The following is a 12,614-nucleotide window of genomic DNA, read 5'->3' on the forward strand; positions in this document are numbered from 1 at the left end:
TGCCCAGGCCACCTCCTCCAGGAAGCCCTCAGCCTGCTCCCCAGAGCCCCCCACCTGCCCAGGCCACCTCTCCCAGGGGGCCTTGGGGGACCAATAGGAACCTATGCTAACAGCAGAAGTGGCCCTGGGTCCTTGCAAACAGAAAGCCAACCCGGACTCTCAGTTCCCTTTCCCATAACGGGAGACAGAGCCAGAGGCCCGAGCTGCGCTCCCCCCACCCCCCTCCCCGCCCCCACCAGTCAGCTGTGTGCAAAAGCCTTTGGCCTCCCTCCCTCTCCCCCCCTTCCCCCCAGCATGGCCTGTCTGGGGGCGAGCTGCTCTGCTCAACTTGGGGGGCTGCCTGCTCAGGGTCAGTGGCCCCCGGAGGCTGAAGCTGCCGCCCTTCCCGGGGGTGGGGGGGTGAGTCACCCAGGGTGTGACCCTCTTGGCAACTAGGTGCTTTCTGCCTTCCCGGCATGGGCTGGCGGGCCACTGGTCAGCGCCGTTCCAGCCCCTTCCCGGGAGGGGGAGGAGGATGCTCAAGATTCCAGCCTGGCCGGCCGGTGTGGCTCAGTGGTTGACCATCGTCAACCTAGGAACCAGGAGGTCAGGGTTCGATTCCCGGCCGGGGCGCATGCCCGGGTTGTGGGCTCGATCCCTGGTGTGGGGCGTGCGGGAGGCAGCCGATCCATGAGTCTCTCATCACTGATGTTTCTACCTCTCTCTCCCCCTGTCTCCCTTCCTCTCTGAAATCAATAAAAACACATTAAAAAAAATAGATTTCGTCCACCAGCTCTCTAAAATGATGAGCCAAGTTGAGCCCTGGCCCACGCGGGGAGGAGGGGGGAGGCGGATGGAGGGGGCCCGAGTCCCAGGGCTCCCTGCAGCCCCACCATCCACTTTGGCTCAGGACCCCCTTGACCACATCCCTGGCCTGAGCAGGGGTGGCCCAGAGCACAGGGGCTCTGACGTACCATTGAGGCCATCGTAGACGCCTGGGAGCAGAGGGCTGGGGCGGGAGGATGGGATGGACGAGGGCAGCGGTTCTCAACCTGTGGGTCGCGACCCCTTTGGCGGTCGAACGACCCTTTCACGGGGGTCGCCTAAGACCATCCTGCATGTCAGATATTTCCATGACGATGCATCACAGTAGCAACATGACAGTGATGAAGTAGCCACGAAAATAATTGTGTGGTTGGGTCACAACAGGAGGAACTGTATTGAAAGGGCCAGAAGGTTGAGAACCGCTGGACTAGGGGGACGAGTGTGGAGGGGGGAGAAGGGTGATTTGACCAGGAGAACTAGATCCCGTGGGTGAAAGCGACTGTGGCCTGACTTATTTTAAAATTTATTTTGGTGAGTCCTCACTGAGGATATTTTCCCATTGATTGTTAGAGAGAGTGGAAGGGAGGGGGAGAGACACAGAGAGAAACATAGACGTGAGACAGACACATCGATTGGTTGCCTCCTGCATGCACCCCGACCAGGGCCGGGGATCGAGCCTGCAACCCAGGAATGTGCCCTCGACGGGAATCGGATCCGGGACCCTTCAGTCGGTGGGCCGACGATCTAGCCCCTAAGCCAAAGCGGCTAGTGGCCTGATTTCAGTTCCACTTCTGCACCGTGGCAACCCCTCCGTGGGCCGGGATGGTGGAGCGGTGATGAGCTCCCCGTCACCGGGGGTATGTAAATGTACCCATGCTCTCACTTGGGCTAAGGAAGGCCTTTCTCCGTCCTGCTCTCATTCTCCAGCCCCAGGAGATGGGGAGGAACCGCCTTCTCGTCCAGCTGGAGCGGCGGCCTGTCCCCCTCAGAGCCTTCCTGTTTCACACGCCCACAATTTCCCAATCCTGGCAGCTGCTCGCTCTCTACCCCCTGGCGCTGCAGCATGAGCTCATCTGGGCAGCCCGAGGAGCCCGTGGGGGAAGTTCTGAGTCACCGAGGCTGTGGCCAGGATGCCCTGCGGGGGGGACAGGGGGGGGGGCACGGGGCGTTGCTGCGGGAGGATGATGCTCAAGTGGCTGGAGGCTGCGAGGTCCCTGGGATGGTGGAGGGGCGCACGCACATGGCACAGAGTCGGGGTGACACTGTGTGGGCCCCACTGAGCTTCAAGCCAAAGAGACAAGAGGGCCTGTGGCTCAGTGGTGAGTGTCGACCTATGAACCTGAAGGTCACGGTTCAATTCCCAGCCAGGGCACAGGCCCCGGTTGCGGGCTCCATCCCCAGGGTGGGGAGGGCACCTAGGACCCTAGAAGGAGGGAGGCCTCAGAGCGGGAAGAGGGAAGCCTTTGGTGACGCCATGTGACCCATGGGGGGGAGGTTACAGCGGGAAAGGGAGTCCGGAGGGCGGGGAGGGCCTGGCCCCCTCGCAGCTCACCTGTGGGCCACCTGGGACCCGCGCAGGCTGGACATGGTCTCTTCCAGGTTCTGTCGAAGGTCCAGGACGTTCTGCACCGTCCTCTTCCTCTGGGACTCTGGGTCTGGGAGGAGAGAGGAAGCCGGTGAGCGAGGAGGACTCTTTCCCGGGAGCCTGGGGGTCAGGGAGGCCCAGACGGACCGTCTCCCCAGGGATCCCCGCCCCTCAGGCCGTCTAAAGCCCGGCACACATGCCTCTGACCATTCTGAACCCTCAGCATCGGGCCCGGCCGGCGTAGCTCAGTGGTTGAGCCTCAACCTAGGAACCAGGAGGTCACGGTTCGATTCCCGGTCGGGGCACATGCCCGGGATATGGGCTCGATCCCCAGCGTGGGGTGTTTAGGCTGCCGCCGATCCATGATTCTCTGTCATCATGGCTGTTTCTATCTCTCTCTCCCTCTCCCTTCCTCTCTCTAAAATCAATAAAATAATATATTTTAAGAGGAGCCCCCAGAAGCTGAGAGGACTGGAGAGGATCTGGACCGGGAGCTCCTGGCACTGGGCTGGGCACGGACCAGAGCAACGCCCAGTCCCTTCCTGCCGCCTCCACGTGAGTCTGGGCTCCAGCACCTTCCGCCTCATCCGATTCGGAGCCGGCTCAGGGGCCGTCTCCACGCCCGCAGGCCCGTGTCTGCCGCCCGTTTGGGTGCGAGGCACTCTCTTATTCCTGCAGCACATGGAGGAGAGAGCAGCCGGCTCGGATCCTAGAGGCTGCATGCAAGTCCTGCCCACCGTCCCCCGGCCTGTGCCCTGGGGGGACCTCTGCTAATGCCCCGACAGCCACAGTTACGAATGCACAGAGGGCCTGGAGCCTCCGGGGTTCGTGAGGATGGGGGCCACAGACATCAGCTGCAGAGACCCCCCCGATTCCCGGTCCAGCTCCCCTCCATCCAGCTGAGGGCAGCAGGGAGGACTCCACCTTCTGCAGTAACAGGAACCGGCCAGCAGAGGGCGACAGCCCCCGCCGCCTCCCAAGGCAGACAGACAGCTGGGCTGGGCAGAAGCCACACCTGGTTCCCCTTACACAGCAGGGGGACGGGGAGGCTCTGGGGCTCTGGGGCCAGGTGGGCATCCAGCTGCCCCGGGAGGCCTGTGCCGCCTGCCACTCTGCAGACGGGACCCTCTGGTGGCCGCACTGGGCAGGCCGAACCCCCCAGGAGCTGGATGGCAGCAGAATCAGTGCTCACGGCGTTTCCGGCGGGGGTTGGGGGGTGGGGGGCGGCGAAGTGCCCACCTGGTGTCTGCACCCCTCTGTCTAAGCGGTCAACCCGCCGGCCCCTCCCAGACTGGTCTGAGGACCCTGGGGCTGCAGGCAGGACCTGGGGGACTAGTGGCCGGCTGGGGCCCGGGCTCAGAGGGTCCCTGGAGCTGCAGGGGAGCAGGGAGGGTGCCGTGTGCTGAATGGGGGCGCCAGGGGGTGAGAGATGCTGCCAGGAGGGGAGGTGGCATCAGGGACTTGGACCAGGCAGCACCGGGGCAGAGCGAATGCAGGGAGTCGGCTGGGTTGCAGACCCCAAATCAATTTCTTTTCGAGGTAAAACAAAATCTGCTCGGGGAGGCAGGCGGCGGAGGAAGCCAGACCCGGGAAAAATCATGGAACTTGGTGATCTAAGCCACGGAGGGCGAGGGGAGGCGGGGCGATCTCCGCCAAGGTTACCAGCTGGGAGGGACCCCCAGGGGAGAAAGAGCGCGGCCGCCCGCCCAGAGGCACGGGTGCAATGACAGGGCCCCTGTCCCCTGGGGATGGAGGGGGGTGGGCGGGAGGGGGAAGCCCAGCAGAGCAAATGGCCACAGGGTGAGGGGCCGCTTACCCAGAGGCCACAGGTAAAGGAGGCACAGGCTGTGGGGGATCAAGTGCAACCTGGGCCTGTGCCCTGACCGGGAATCGAACCCTGACCTTCCGGTTCATCGGTCGATGCTCCACCACTGAGCCACACTGGCCTGGCTCACGTCCACGCTTTCCCCCCCAAAATAAATGACAAGCGACAACCGAGACCATCGAGCCGGACACGGCGAGGCCCCTCTGACGGGCTGGACCGCGTCCCTCGGGCCCCGGGAAGAGGCCCGTCCCCTCCGCAGGATGAATGAGACGCCGGATTGCCAGGAGACAGAGGAGGAGCGGGCTGCCGGCCAGAACCGGCTTCTCTCTCTCTCTCTCCGGGACGGCGGCCTCCAGCCAGCCCAGGCCTTGCTGGCCGGCTCGGCTCCGGCCCGGGGCGTCCCGGGGCCCTTCTCCCTCCCCCAGGCCTCGTCCCGCTCGGGAACCTGCACATCTCTGGCCTGGAACCACCTTCCCCGAGCGCCTGGCAGGCAGGCAGGTTGGTGCGGCCTCCTGCCAACACCCCGGCTGCAGGCGCTGCTCAATCAGATGCTTCAGCCTCCTCGGCCGGCCAAGTCCAAGGCAGGAGCCTGGGAACCAGCCACAGCCAAGCAGAGCGTCAGCACCTTCCCTCCTCCCACCCCCATTCCCCCTCCTCCCTCCTCCCGCCCCCCCAACCCCCCTCCTCCCTCCTCAGCAGCACAGGTGTGGCACGGAGGCGCCCCTGCCCGCCTCCTGACCCCTAACCCTAATGCCCCCCGCCCGACTGGCCTCCCCCTGGAGGGGTCCCGTGGGGTCCCCTCTCCTCTTTTTTTAAAAACTATATTTGTATTGATTTCAGAGAGGAAGGGAGAGGGAGAGAGAGAGAGAAGCATCCATGATGAGAGAGAATCATGGACCGGCGGCCTCCTGCATGCCCCCCACTGGGGATCGAGCCCCCAACCCCGGGCGTGTGCCCCTGACGGGGAATCGAACCGGGACCTCCTGGTTCATGGGTCGACGCTCCACCCCCGAGCCACGCCGGCCGGGCCTGCGACAGGTTTTCAACGACAAAGCCAGCTCGCAGGACGCAGAGCCCAGAACACGGACTCCTCGCCACCCACGGGTCTCCTGATGCGCTTCTGACGCGTGTGCGCAGGACGGACCTGTGCTTAGGGACAGGCTGACGGTCACCAGCCGAGGCCACCGTCCTGGACTCTCCCTGCAGCCGCTGTGGTCAGGTCAGGGCCGGGGGTCCAGCTGTGCGCCCCCTGACAGTGGCCCTCAGCCCAGCTCGGACGGACGCGGGGCCCTGGCAGCTGGCGCCCCCTGCCCTCTGCCCCCTGGGGTCATCTATCTTTAATGATGTGGAGCATGCAGAGGGGGCGCCCGGGCTCAGAGGAGAGACAGAGGAGAGACAGAGAGCATGGGTTCTTTCTCCTCCAACGGACAAAGGGAGCCCCTGGCCCCCCGGTGTCCTGGTCCCCCTCCCACTCCGTGTACAGCAAGCTGATTCCCGTGCCCCTCGTCCAACTTGGGGGGCCCCAGTGACGACCTGGCTGCAGCACTCCCTGCTGTCGGTACTGCCCATCAGTTGCCATGGGAACTGGGGCCGAGGATGCTCCTGGGACCAGAGAGCAGACCTGACTGATGGCTGCCTGCGCCTGTCCCTCCCCCACTGGGAGGCCCATGCAGGGGGCACACCATCCAGGCCACCACGGGCCTCCCCAGCACAAGGCTTCCGTGTCTCCAGGTGGACACGCGAGTCCTGGGCTCGGCATTCAAGGCCTCCTCCAAGCGACGTGCGGCCTCCCCTTGCATCACGTCCCACATCTGCCCTCCACCCTCACCTGCCGGCCGGCCGCAGCTGCCCCTCCGTGCTGAGGTCTCCGGCCCCGAAGGTGGACGGTGCCGCGGTCGACCCCACTGGGACGCCATCGCCTTTCCGCGTGGGTACAGCTCCGTTAACGCCGAGGATGTCGGGGTGGAAACAATATTGGGGACCAGCTAGGATTGCAAGAAATGTGAGCCCTGCTCTGTTAACCGCGGCGGTTTGGTTCCGGTTAAAGAAGGCACGTTCTAACCTGGTTGGGAGCTGCACGCGGGACCTGGGAGTGCACCTGGGAGGGCTGTGATCATGGAAAGACAACAGCCTTGTTGCAGAAGCCAGAGCCACCAGCCCCTGGGAGACCCCCAGCCCTTTGCAGACCCCCAGCCCTTTGCAGACCCTCAGCCCTTTGCAGACCCCCAGCCCTTTGCAGACCCTCAGCCCTTTGCAGACCCTCAGCCCTTTGCAGACCCCCAGCCCTTTGCAGACCCCCAGCCCTTTGCAGACCCCCAGGCCTTTGCAGACCCACAGGCCTTTGTAGACCCCCAGCCCTTTGCAGACCCCCAGCCCTTTGCAGACCCACAGGCCTTTGCAGACCCCCAGGCCTTTGCAGACCCCCAGCCCTTTGCAGACCCCCAGCCCTTTGCAGACCCACAGGCCTTTGCAGACCCACAGCCCTTTGCAGACCCCCAGCCCTTTGCAGACCCCCAGCCCTTTGCAGACCCTCAGCCCTTTGCAGACCCCCAGCCCTTTGCAGACCCACAGGCCTTTGCAGACCCCCAGCCCTTTGCAGACCCTCAGCCCTTTGCAGACCCTCAGCCCTTTGCAGACCCCCAGCCCTTTGCAGACCCTCAGCCCTTTGCAGACCCTCAGCCCTTTGCAGACCCCCAGCCCTTTGCAGACCCACAGGCCTTTGCAGATCTCCAGACCTGTGAACTGCCCACTTGGCAGACCCTTTGCCTGCTTCCCCACGTCATCCTTGTCCTTCTCCCCAATACAAGCAGCTGCTGATGGGGGGGTGGGGGGGGGGCAGAGCAGATGTTTGCGGCCGGCCTGCTGCTCTCCACGGCGCCGGCAGGATTGGGTAAAACACTAAGTGACTCAATTCTGTGTCTGCTGCATTGGCTCAAGTCGCGACAGGCAGCCCGGACCCTTGGATGGTCGGGCCACAAGGACACCCCTCTTGCTCCCACAGAGATGCCCTGTTGATCTACAAGCTGGTCACAAACTCACACTCAACTCTCCCCCAGTTTCCACTGGATAAACTGAGCCCCCACCCCCCAAAGGTCAGGGGTCAGCCGGCAACACGGGTGGCTGCCCGGGTCCCGGCTCGGCTCCTCCCCTGGCCGGCCTCCCCGTTAATGGAGACAGAATTTATCCAAGTGGGAGCCAATTTCATTCTCCCTCGTCAGGGAGCGGGGGGTGGGGGGGTGGGTAGGGGGAAGCGATAAAAGGACGTAAGACTCCCTGCTGTCAGCCAGGGACGCTAATGAATCCTTTGCTTCCGAAGGCGATCATCGGGCAGAATAATTCATCGCCAGAGATTAATTGGACTAATTACGCTGGCTCTCAGAACCCCCCGAATCATTATTTTCTGTCGGGGCGGGCGGGTGTCAGGGGCGATTGTGTGATAACTGAGCAGCCCGCAGAAAGGAATCCTTTTTTTTTGAAGGGTGGGCGGGATGTGCGTATAAATGCCACGGCAACCAAGTGTGTGGGCGCTGATCTGGTTACGAGGCCCCCCGTGTTCCACGTGGGAGTCCTTTAATTCGGGGAAACATGATCCCTTCTCACGTCCCGCTTCTAACATCTACGCGTATCGCTTCTCATCGCCTGCCCCACACCCTCTTTCAGCAGGTTCTTCCAAACACCCCACCTCCTCCAGGAAGTCCTCCTGGATTTTATGGGAATGGGAGGCCCCCGCTGTGTGAATTCCCATCCCTCCTGCAGCAGAGGGTCCCCGGCCCCCACACCCAGCCTGCCGGCCACCTCTCCCCCCATCTTTAGATTGAGGGTCATTGCTCAACGGGTCCGGGGTGTCGTTTGTATATAACTGCATGGACTGGCCACAGAGGCCGCCGGGCACCCAGAAGGTCGGGCTGGGCATAGGGTGGGTCTGAAGGGCACAGGGTGGATCTGAAGAGCACAGGGTGGATCTGAAGGGCGCTGCTCCGCGCTCAGCCACCCACTGGCTGCTTCCTGGGCCTGTCCCTCGTTTGTAAAACAATCATACGACATGTCAAGCTTCGGGGCTTTCAGAGACAGACATGCACACGCTTTGATAGTCACCACAGGGGAAGGGAGCCAGGGAGGAAGGCGGCTGCCCGTGAAGATCCTGCCGCAGGCAGTGGTGGGTCGCAGACGGTCTGGCCTCACAGCAGGAAGTATCAGGTGTTGGGGGAACCAGAGCCAGCAGGGAGGGAGCAGAAACACCCCAACACGGGGTAAGGGACACCTTGGCCAGGATCCTACGTGGCTGCCCACAGGGCGCCCCCTGGGGGCAGGGAGCGGAGTTGCCTTTCAGCCCAGGGGTAAGAGAGGCCCCCCCACCCCCCACAGGTTTCTTTTCCTTTTTTTTTTAAAAATATATTTTTTATTTTTTATTGATTTCAGAGAGGAAGGGAGAGAGAGGAATGGATAGAAACATCAATGATGAGAGAGAATCATGGATCCGCTGCCTCCTGCACGCCTCCTACTGGGGACGGAGCCCGCAACCCCAGCCTGTGCCCTTGACTGGAATTGAACCCGGGACCCTTCAGTCTGCAGGCCGACGCTCTATCCAGGGCACATGCCCGGGTTGTGGGCTTCATCCCCAGTGTGGGGCGTGCAGGAGGCAGCTGATCAGTGATTCTCTCATTGATGTTTCTCTCTCTCTCTCTCTCCCCCCTCTCCCTTCCTCTCTGAAATCAATAAAAATAAAAAAAGAGCAGGGGGCCCTGGTCACGGGTTGCCCCAGCCTTGGCAGAGGTCCCTGTCCACTGTGGCCGAACTGGCCGGCTGCTGGCCGCGAGGCCGCCGGGGGTCTGAGCGCCCAGGAAGCCTGCAGGGGCCACAGCAGAGCCGTCCCCGTCGGTTCTCCAAGCCCCACCTCCGCCTCCCTGCCCCCCAGGCCGGGGCGCGCTGGGAGAGGACCCCAGCCACGCTGACTGCGCTCTAGCGGGTGGGGGCTCAGGATCAGAATGAAGTTGACGCAAAGACAAGCAAAACAGGAGACTCCTGGCGGCCAGAGTCCGGGGGCTGAGGCTCGAAGCGATTCCTCGACGGATTTAAACGTAAAAAGGGCGAGAGCCAGAAACACGGCGCATGACGGGCTTATTAACGACCCGATTATCCTGGCACAAGAACGCTTGGCTGGAGCGGACAGGAAAGGCTCCTCGGGGCCAAGGAAGGATTTGGGCTGGAGCCCGACACCGGGCTCCCCTCCGGCCGGGTGGCGGGGCCGGAGGAGAACAGCGGGAGGCCGCTGGGACCCGGCCTTGACCGCCCTCCTGTCTCAGCCGACCGCACTCTTCCCGAAACGGGTGCCCTGCCTGACCTCCCTCCGCTCGAGGGTCCAGCCTGAGGAAGCCCCTCGCACGCAGTCCTGGGCGGAGAAAAGCGCGAGGGAGGGACCGATGGCGTCCCCGAGCCCGGCTTCAGCACACTGCCTCCCAGATCCAGTTTCTCCCCAAGGGGCAGAGGGAGGCGGCGGGCACCACACACACACCACGATCTCCAGGGTGTGGCCCTTTTTTCCGACGTCCCCGGTGACTCGCAGGCCTTCCTGTCTGGCCTGGCGGAGCCCCCCTGCCCCCCGGGACACTGGGGAGACCCATCTCAAAAGTGGGGCTGGGGTCACGCCTCGTGGTCTGGGGGCACTGAGGCCCCTCAGTGACTCGGGAACACAGTCTGAGCATGAATGACCACGTGGGGGCCAGGGCACTGGGCCAGCGAAATGCTGATTTTTTTTTCTCCCCTCTTGAGGCCCCTCTCCCGACATCCAGCTTCAGAAGATGGTTCGGGGGGCGGGGGGAGGGCGGACAAAGCCCCAAGAGGAACTCCAAGCCCAGGTGCCTCGGACTGGGGGGCCGTGTAACATGATATGTACACACACACACACACACACACGCATGTGCTTGTTAATCCTCACCCGAGGGTGATTTTTCATTGATTTTTAGAGAGAGTGGAAGGGAGTGGGAAGAGGCAGAGAGGAACATCGATGTGAGAGAGACGCATCGACTGGTTGCCTCCCGCACGAGTCCAGGCCAAGACCCGGGACTGAGCCTGCAACCCGGGTACGTGCCCTTGACGGGGATGGGACCCGGGACCCTTCGGTCCAAGGGCTGACGCTGTAGCCGCTGAGCCAAGCAGGCTGGGGCCAACGTGAGCTGCAGACCACGAGAAATGGCCCTGGGCAGACCCGGGGTCCCGACGCACCGTGTCCCACTGGGGAAAGGGGCCGGGGCCGGGAGACGCTACCCAAAGGGCCGACTCCTCCGGCGGGGCAGGCAGAACCGCCTCAGGGAGGGCCTCGAAGTTCCAGGGCAGGGACCCTGAGAGCCGGGGTACCACAGCTCACAGAAGCGGGGTGGTGATCCTGCACTGTGGGTGGTACCCAGGAAGCTGAGGTTGGCGGGTCCGGCCGCCCCTGTCCGAGGGAGGCTCGGGGACCTGGGGACAGGCCGCCAGGGACGCCCGCCTGGCTGCTCTCACGGTTGTGTCAAGAGCAGATGAGGCCCTGAGAGATGCTGTCAGACGGTCACCATGGAAACAGGAGATGTTTTGATGCTACCAGGTGCCCGGGGGGAGGGTCCGGGACAAGCCCCCCCCCCCTTCTCCAGGGACCTGAACAGGAAACAGACAGAATCCTGGGCCACGTGACACAGCCACAGATGGTCCCCACCACCCTTTCTCTGCCGAAAACCCTCCCCCCAAATACTTTTTGGTTTGAGACAAGTTTCCATAGCAACCGGAGTCCCGATCAGCCAGAGGGTTACCATGGCGACTTAACAGGGCTCCCTGTCCACAGCTAAGGAGGGTCCTCGCACCCTGTCCGTCAAGCAAGGCTCACAGGAAACTGCGCGAAGGACGGAGGCCTGGCCTGCGGCACTGCCCGCCGGGCTGCCGGGCGCGCCTTCCTCCAGGCCCCAGGCAGGGGGCTTCCACCTGCTGCCTGAGGAGGGGCCCACGGCCGCCCCACCGTCGGAGGCCCCCGTTTGTCCCTGGTTAACGGGCTTGCCCGCTGTGCCCTTCCCGCCCCAGGAGGCCGGAGGCTGAGGGCTGCACGGCCTGTTCCTTGCTTAGAATTCCTGCTTTGGGCTCCGCTGAAGAAGCGGGGGTGGGCGTGACCAGTGGCGAGGTGGGCGTGGCTGGTGAAGGTATGGGCGTGGCCAGTGGGGATGGGCGTGGCCTATGGAGGGCTGGTCACATAGCCTATGGTGGGATGGGTGTGGCCTATGGAGGGCTGGGCGTGGCCAGTAGATGGCTAGGCTTTAACTGAGTGATGGGCGTGGCCTGTGGAGGGCTGGGCGTGGCCAAAGATGGCTAGGCTTGAACTATGAGTGATGGGTGCGGCCTGTGGGGCTGGGCGTGGCCTATGGAGGGATGGGCGTGGCCAGTAGATGGCTAGGCTTGAACTATGAGTGATGGGCGTGGCCTATGGAGGGCTAGGCGTGGCCTGTGGAGGGCTGGGCGTGGCCTGTGGAGGGCTGGGCGTGGCCGATGGTGATGGGCCTCTACACCCCCAGTTGTGAAGGAGAGGCCTGGTTGGGAGGTGGCATCACAGTCTGGGGGGGCCGGTGATCCAGTCCGTGAATAACGGACGCGTGCATTTCAGCTTCACAACCCGCCTCGCCCCCGCGGCACCACCAGCGGCTACTACGCCAGGGGAGGCAGCAGAAACCAAGCTGTGCGCGTGGGCCCCCCGCGGCCGCCCCTCCCGCGCTCCGCTCCGCGCTGGCTGCCGTGTGCCCGGCCCATCTGCGGCCCGGCCCGCCCACGTGCCCACGCGCTGCAGAAGCGAAGCTGGGCGCACAGCTAAGCAGCACACATCCACCGGGTTCGCAGACACAGAAATAAATTTTCCAGACTTTTGTCACATTCCCACGGAGCCGAGCACAATAAGTTCATTAAGAAACAGCGAAAGTGTTTGTTTAAGCTCACTTTTTTTCTAGCCTGCAGAAGTGCTATGTTTAAAATGAACAGCAGTATTTTTTTAAATTTATTTTTAAAAGACTAGAGTCAGGCTGTTCTCTCCACCGGGGAAGGCCCGGCTCGCCCACCGGCAAAGTGGAGGGTTTGTCCTCATCTCTAGACCCCCCTCCAGCTTCGACCCCAAGACGGTGGGTCCGGGGTGGGGGTGGGGTGTCAAGGACAAGGGCACGTCCTCCGAGGGGCCCAGCCTCAGCTGGATTCCCAGGTGTCCCCTGACCTTGCCCGGGAGCCTGGCTTCCCGGAGTGAGCTGGGTGCCCTCACTTCTCTTCTTGGCTCTTGATTCTGGTGCCATTCGGAGAAACCCTGACCAGCCGCACACCAGCGGGTGGCCCTGGGGGCTTTGCAAGGACACCTACCTCCCGGGATCCTTAAATCCTCAAATCCGCAAGCCCACGCCACCT

General features: G+C 63.3%; 1 protein-coding gene across 3 annotated transcripts in view; it reads right to left on the reverse strand.

The window, feature by feature from the left end:
- Window positions 1-12,614, reverse strand: part of NAV1 (neuron navigator 1) — a gene marked incomplete at its 5' end in the record, with an annotated part of 77,923 nt that overhangs the window by 44,869 nt on the left and 20,440 nt on the right. For all 3 annotated transcript variants that reach the window (XM_081114549.1, XM_081114548.1, XM_081114547.1), the window contains one exon: window positions 2,357-2,459. In XM_081114549.1, the coding sequence (XP_080970675.1) occupies window positions 2,357-2,459 (103 nt within the window). The remainder of the gene's footprint in view (window positions 1-2,356; window positions 2,460-12,614) is intronic.

This window comes from Myotis nattereri (genome assembly GCF_964212035.1).
Source record: "Myotis nattereri genome assembly, chromosome: 20".
Taxonomy (NCBI): Eukaryota; Metazoa; Chordata; class Mammalia; order Chiroptera; family Vespertilionidae; genus Myotis; species Myotis nattereri.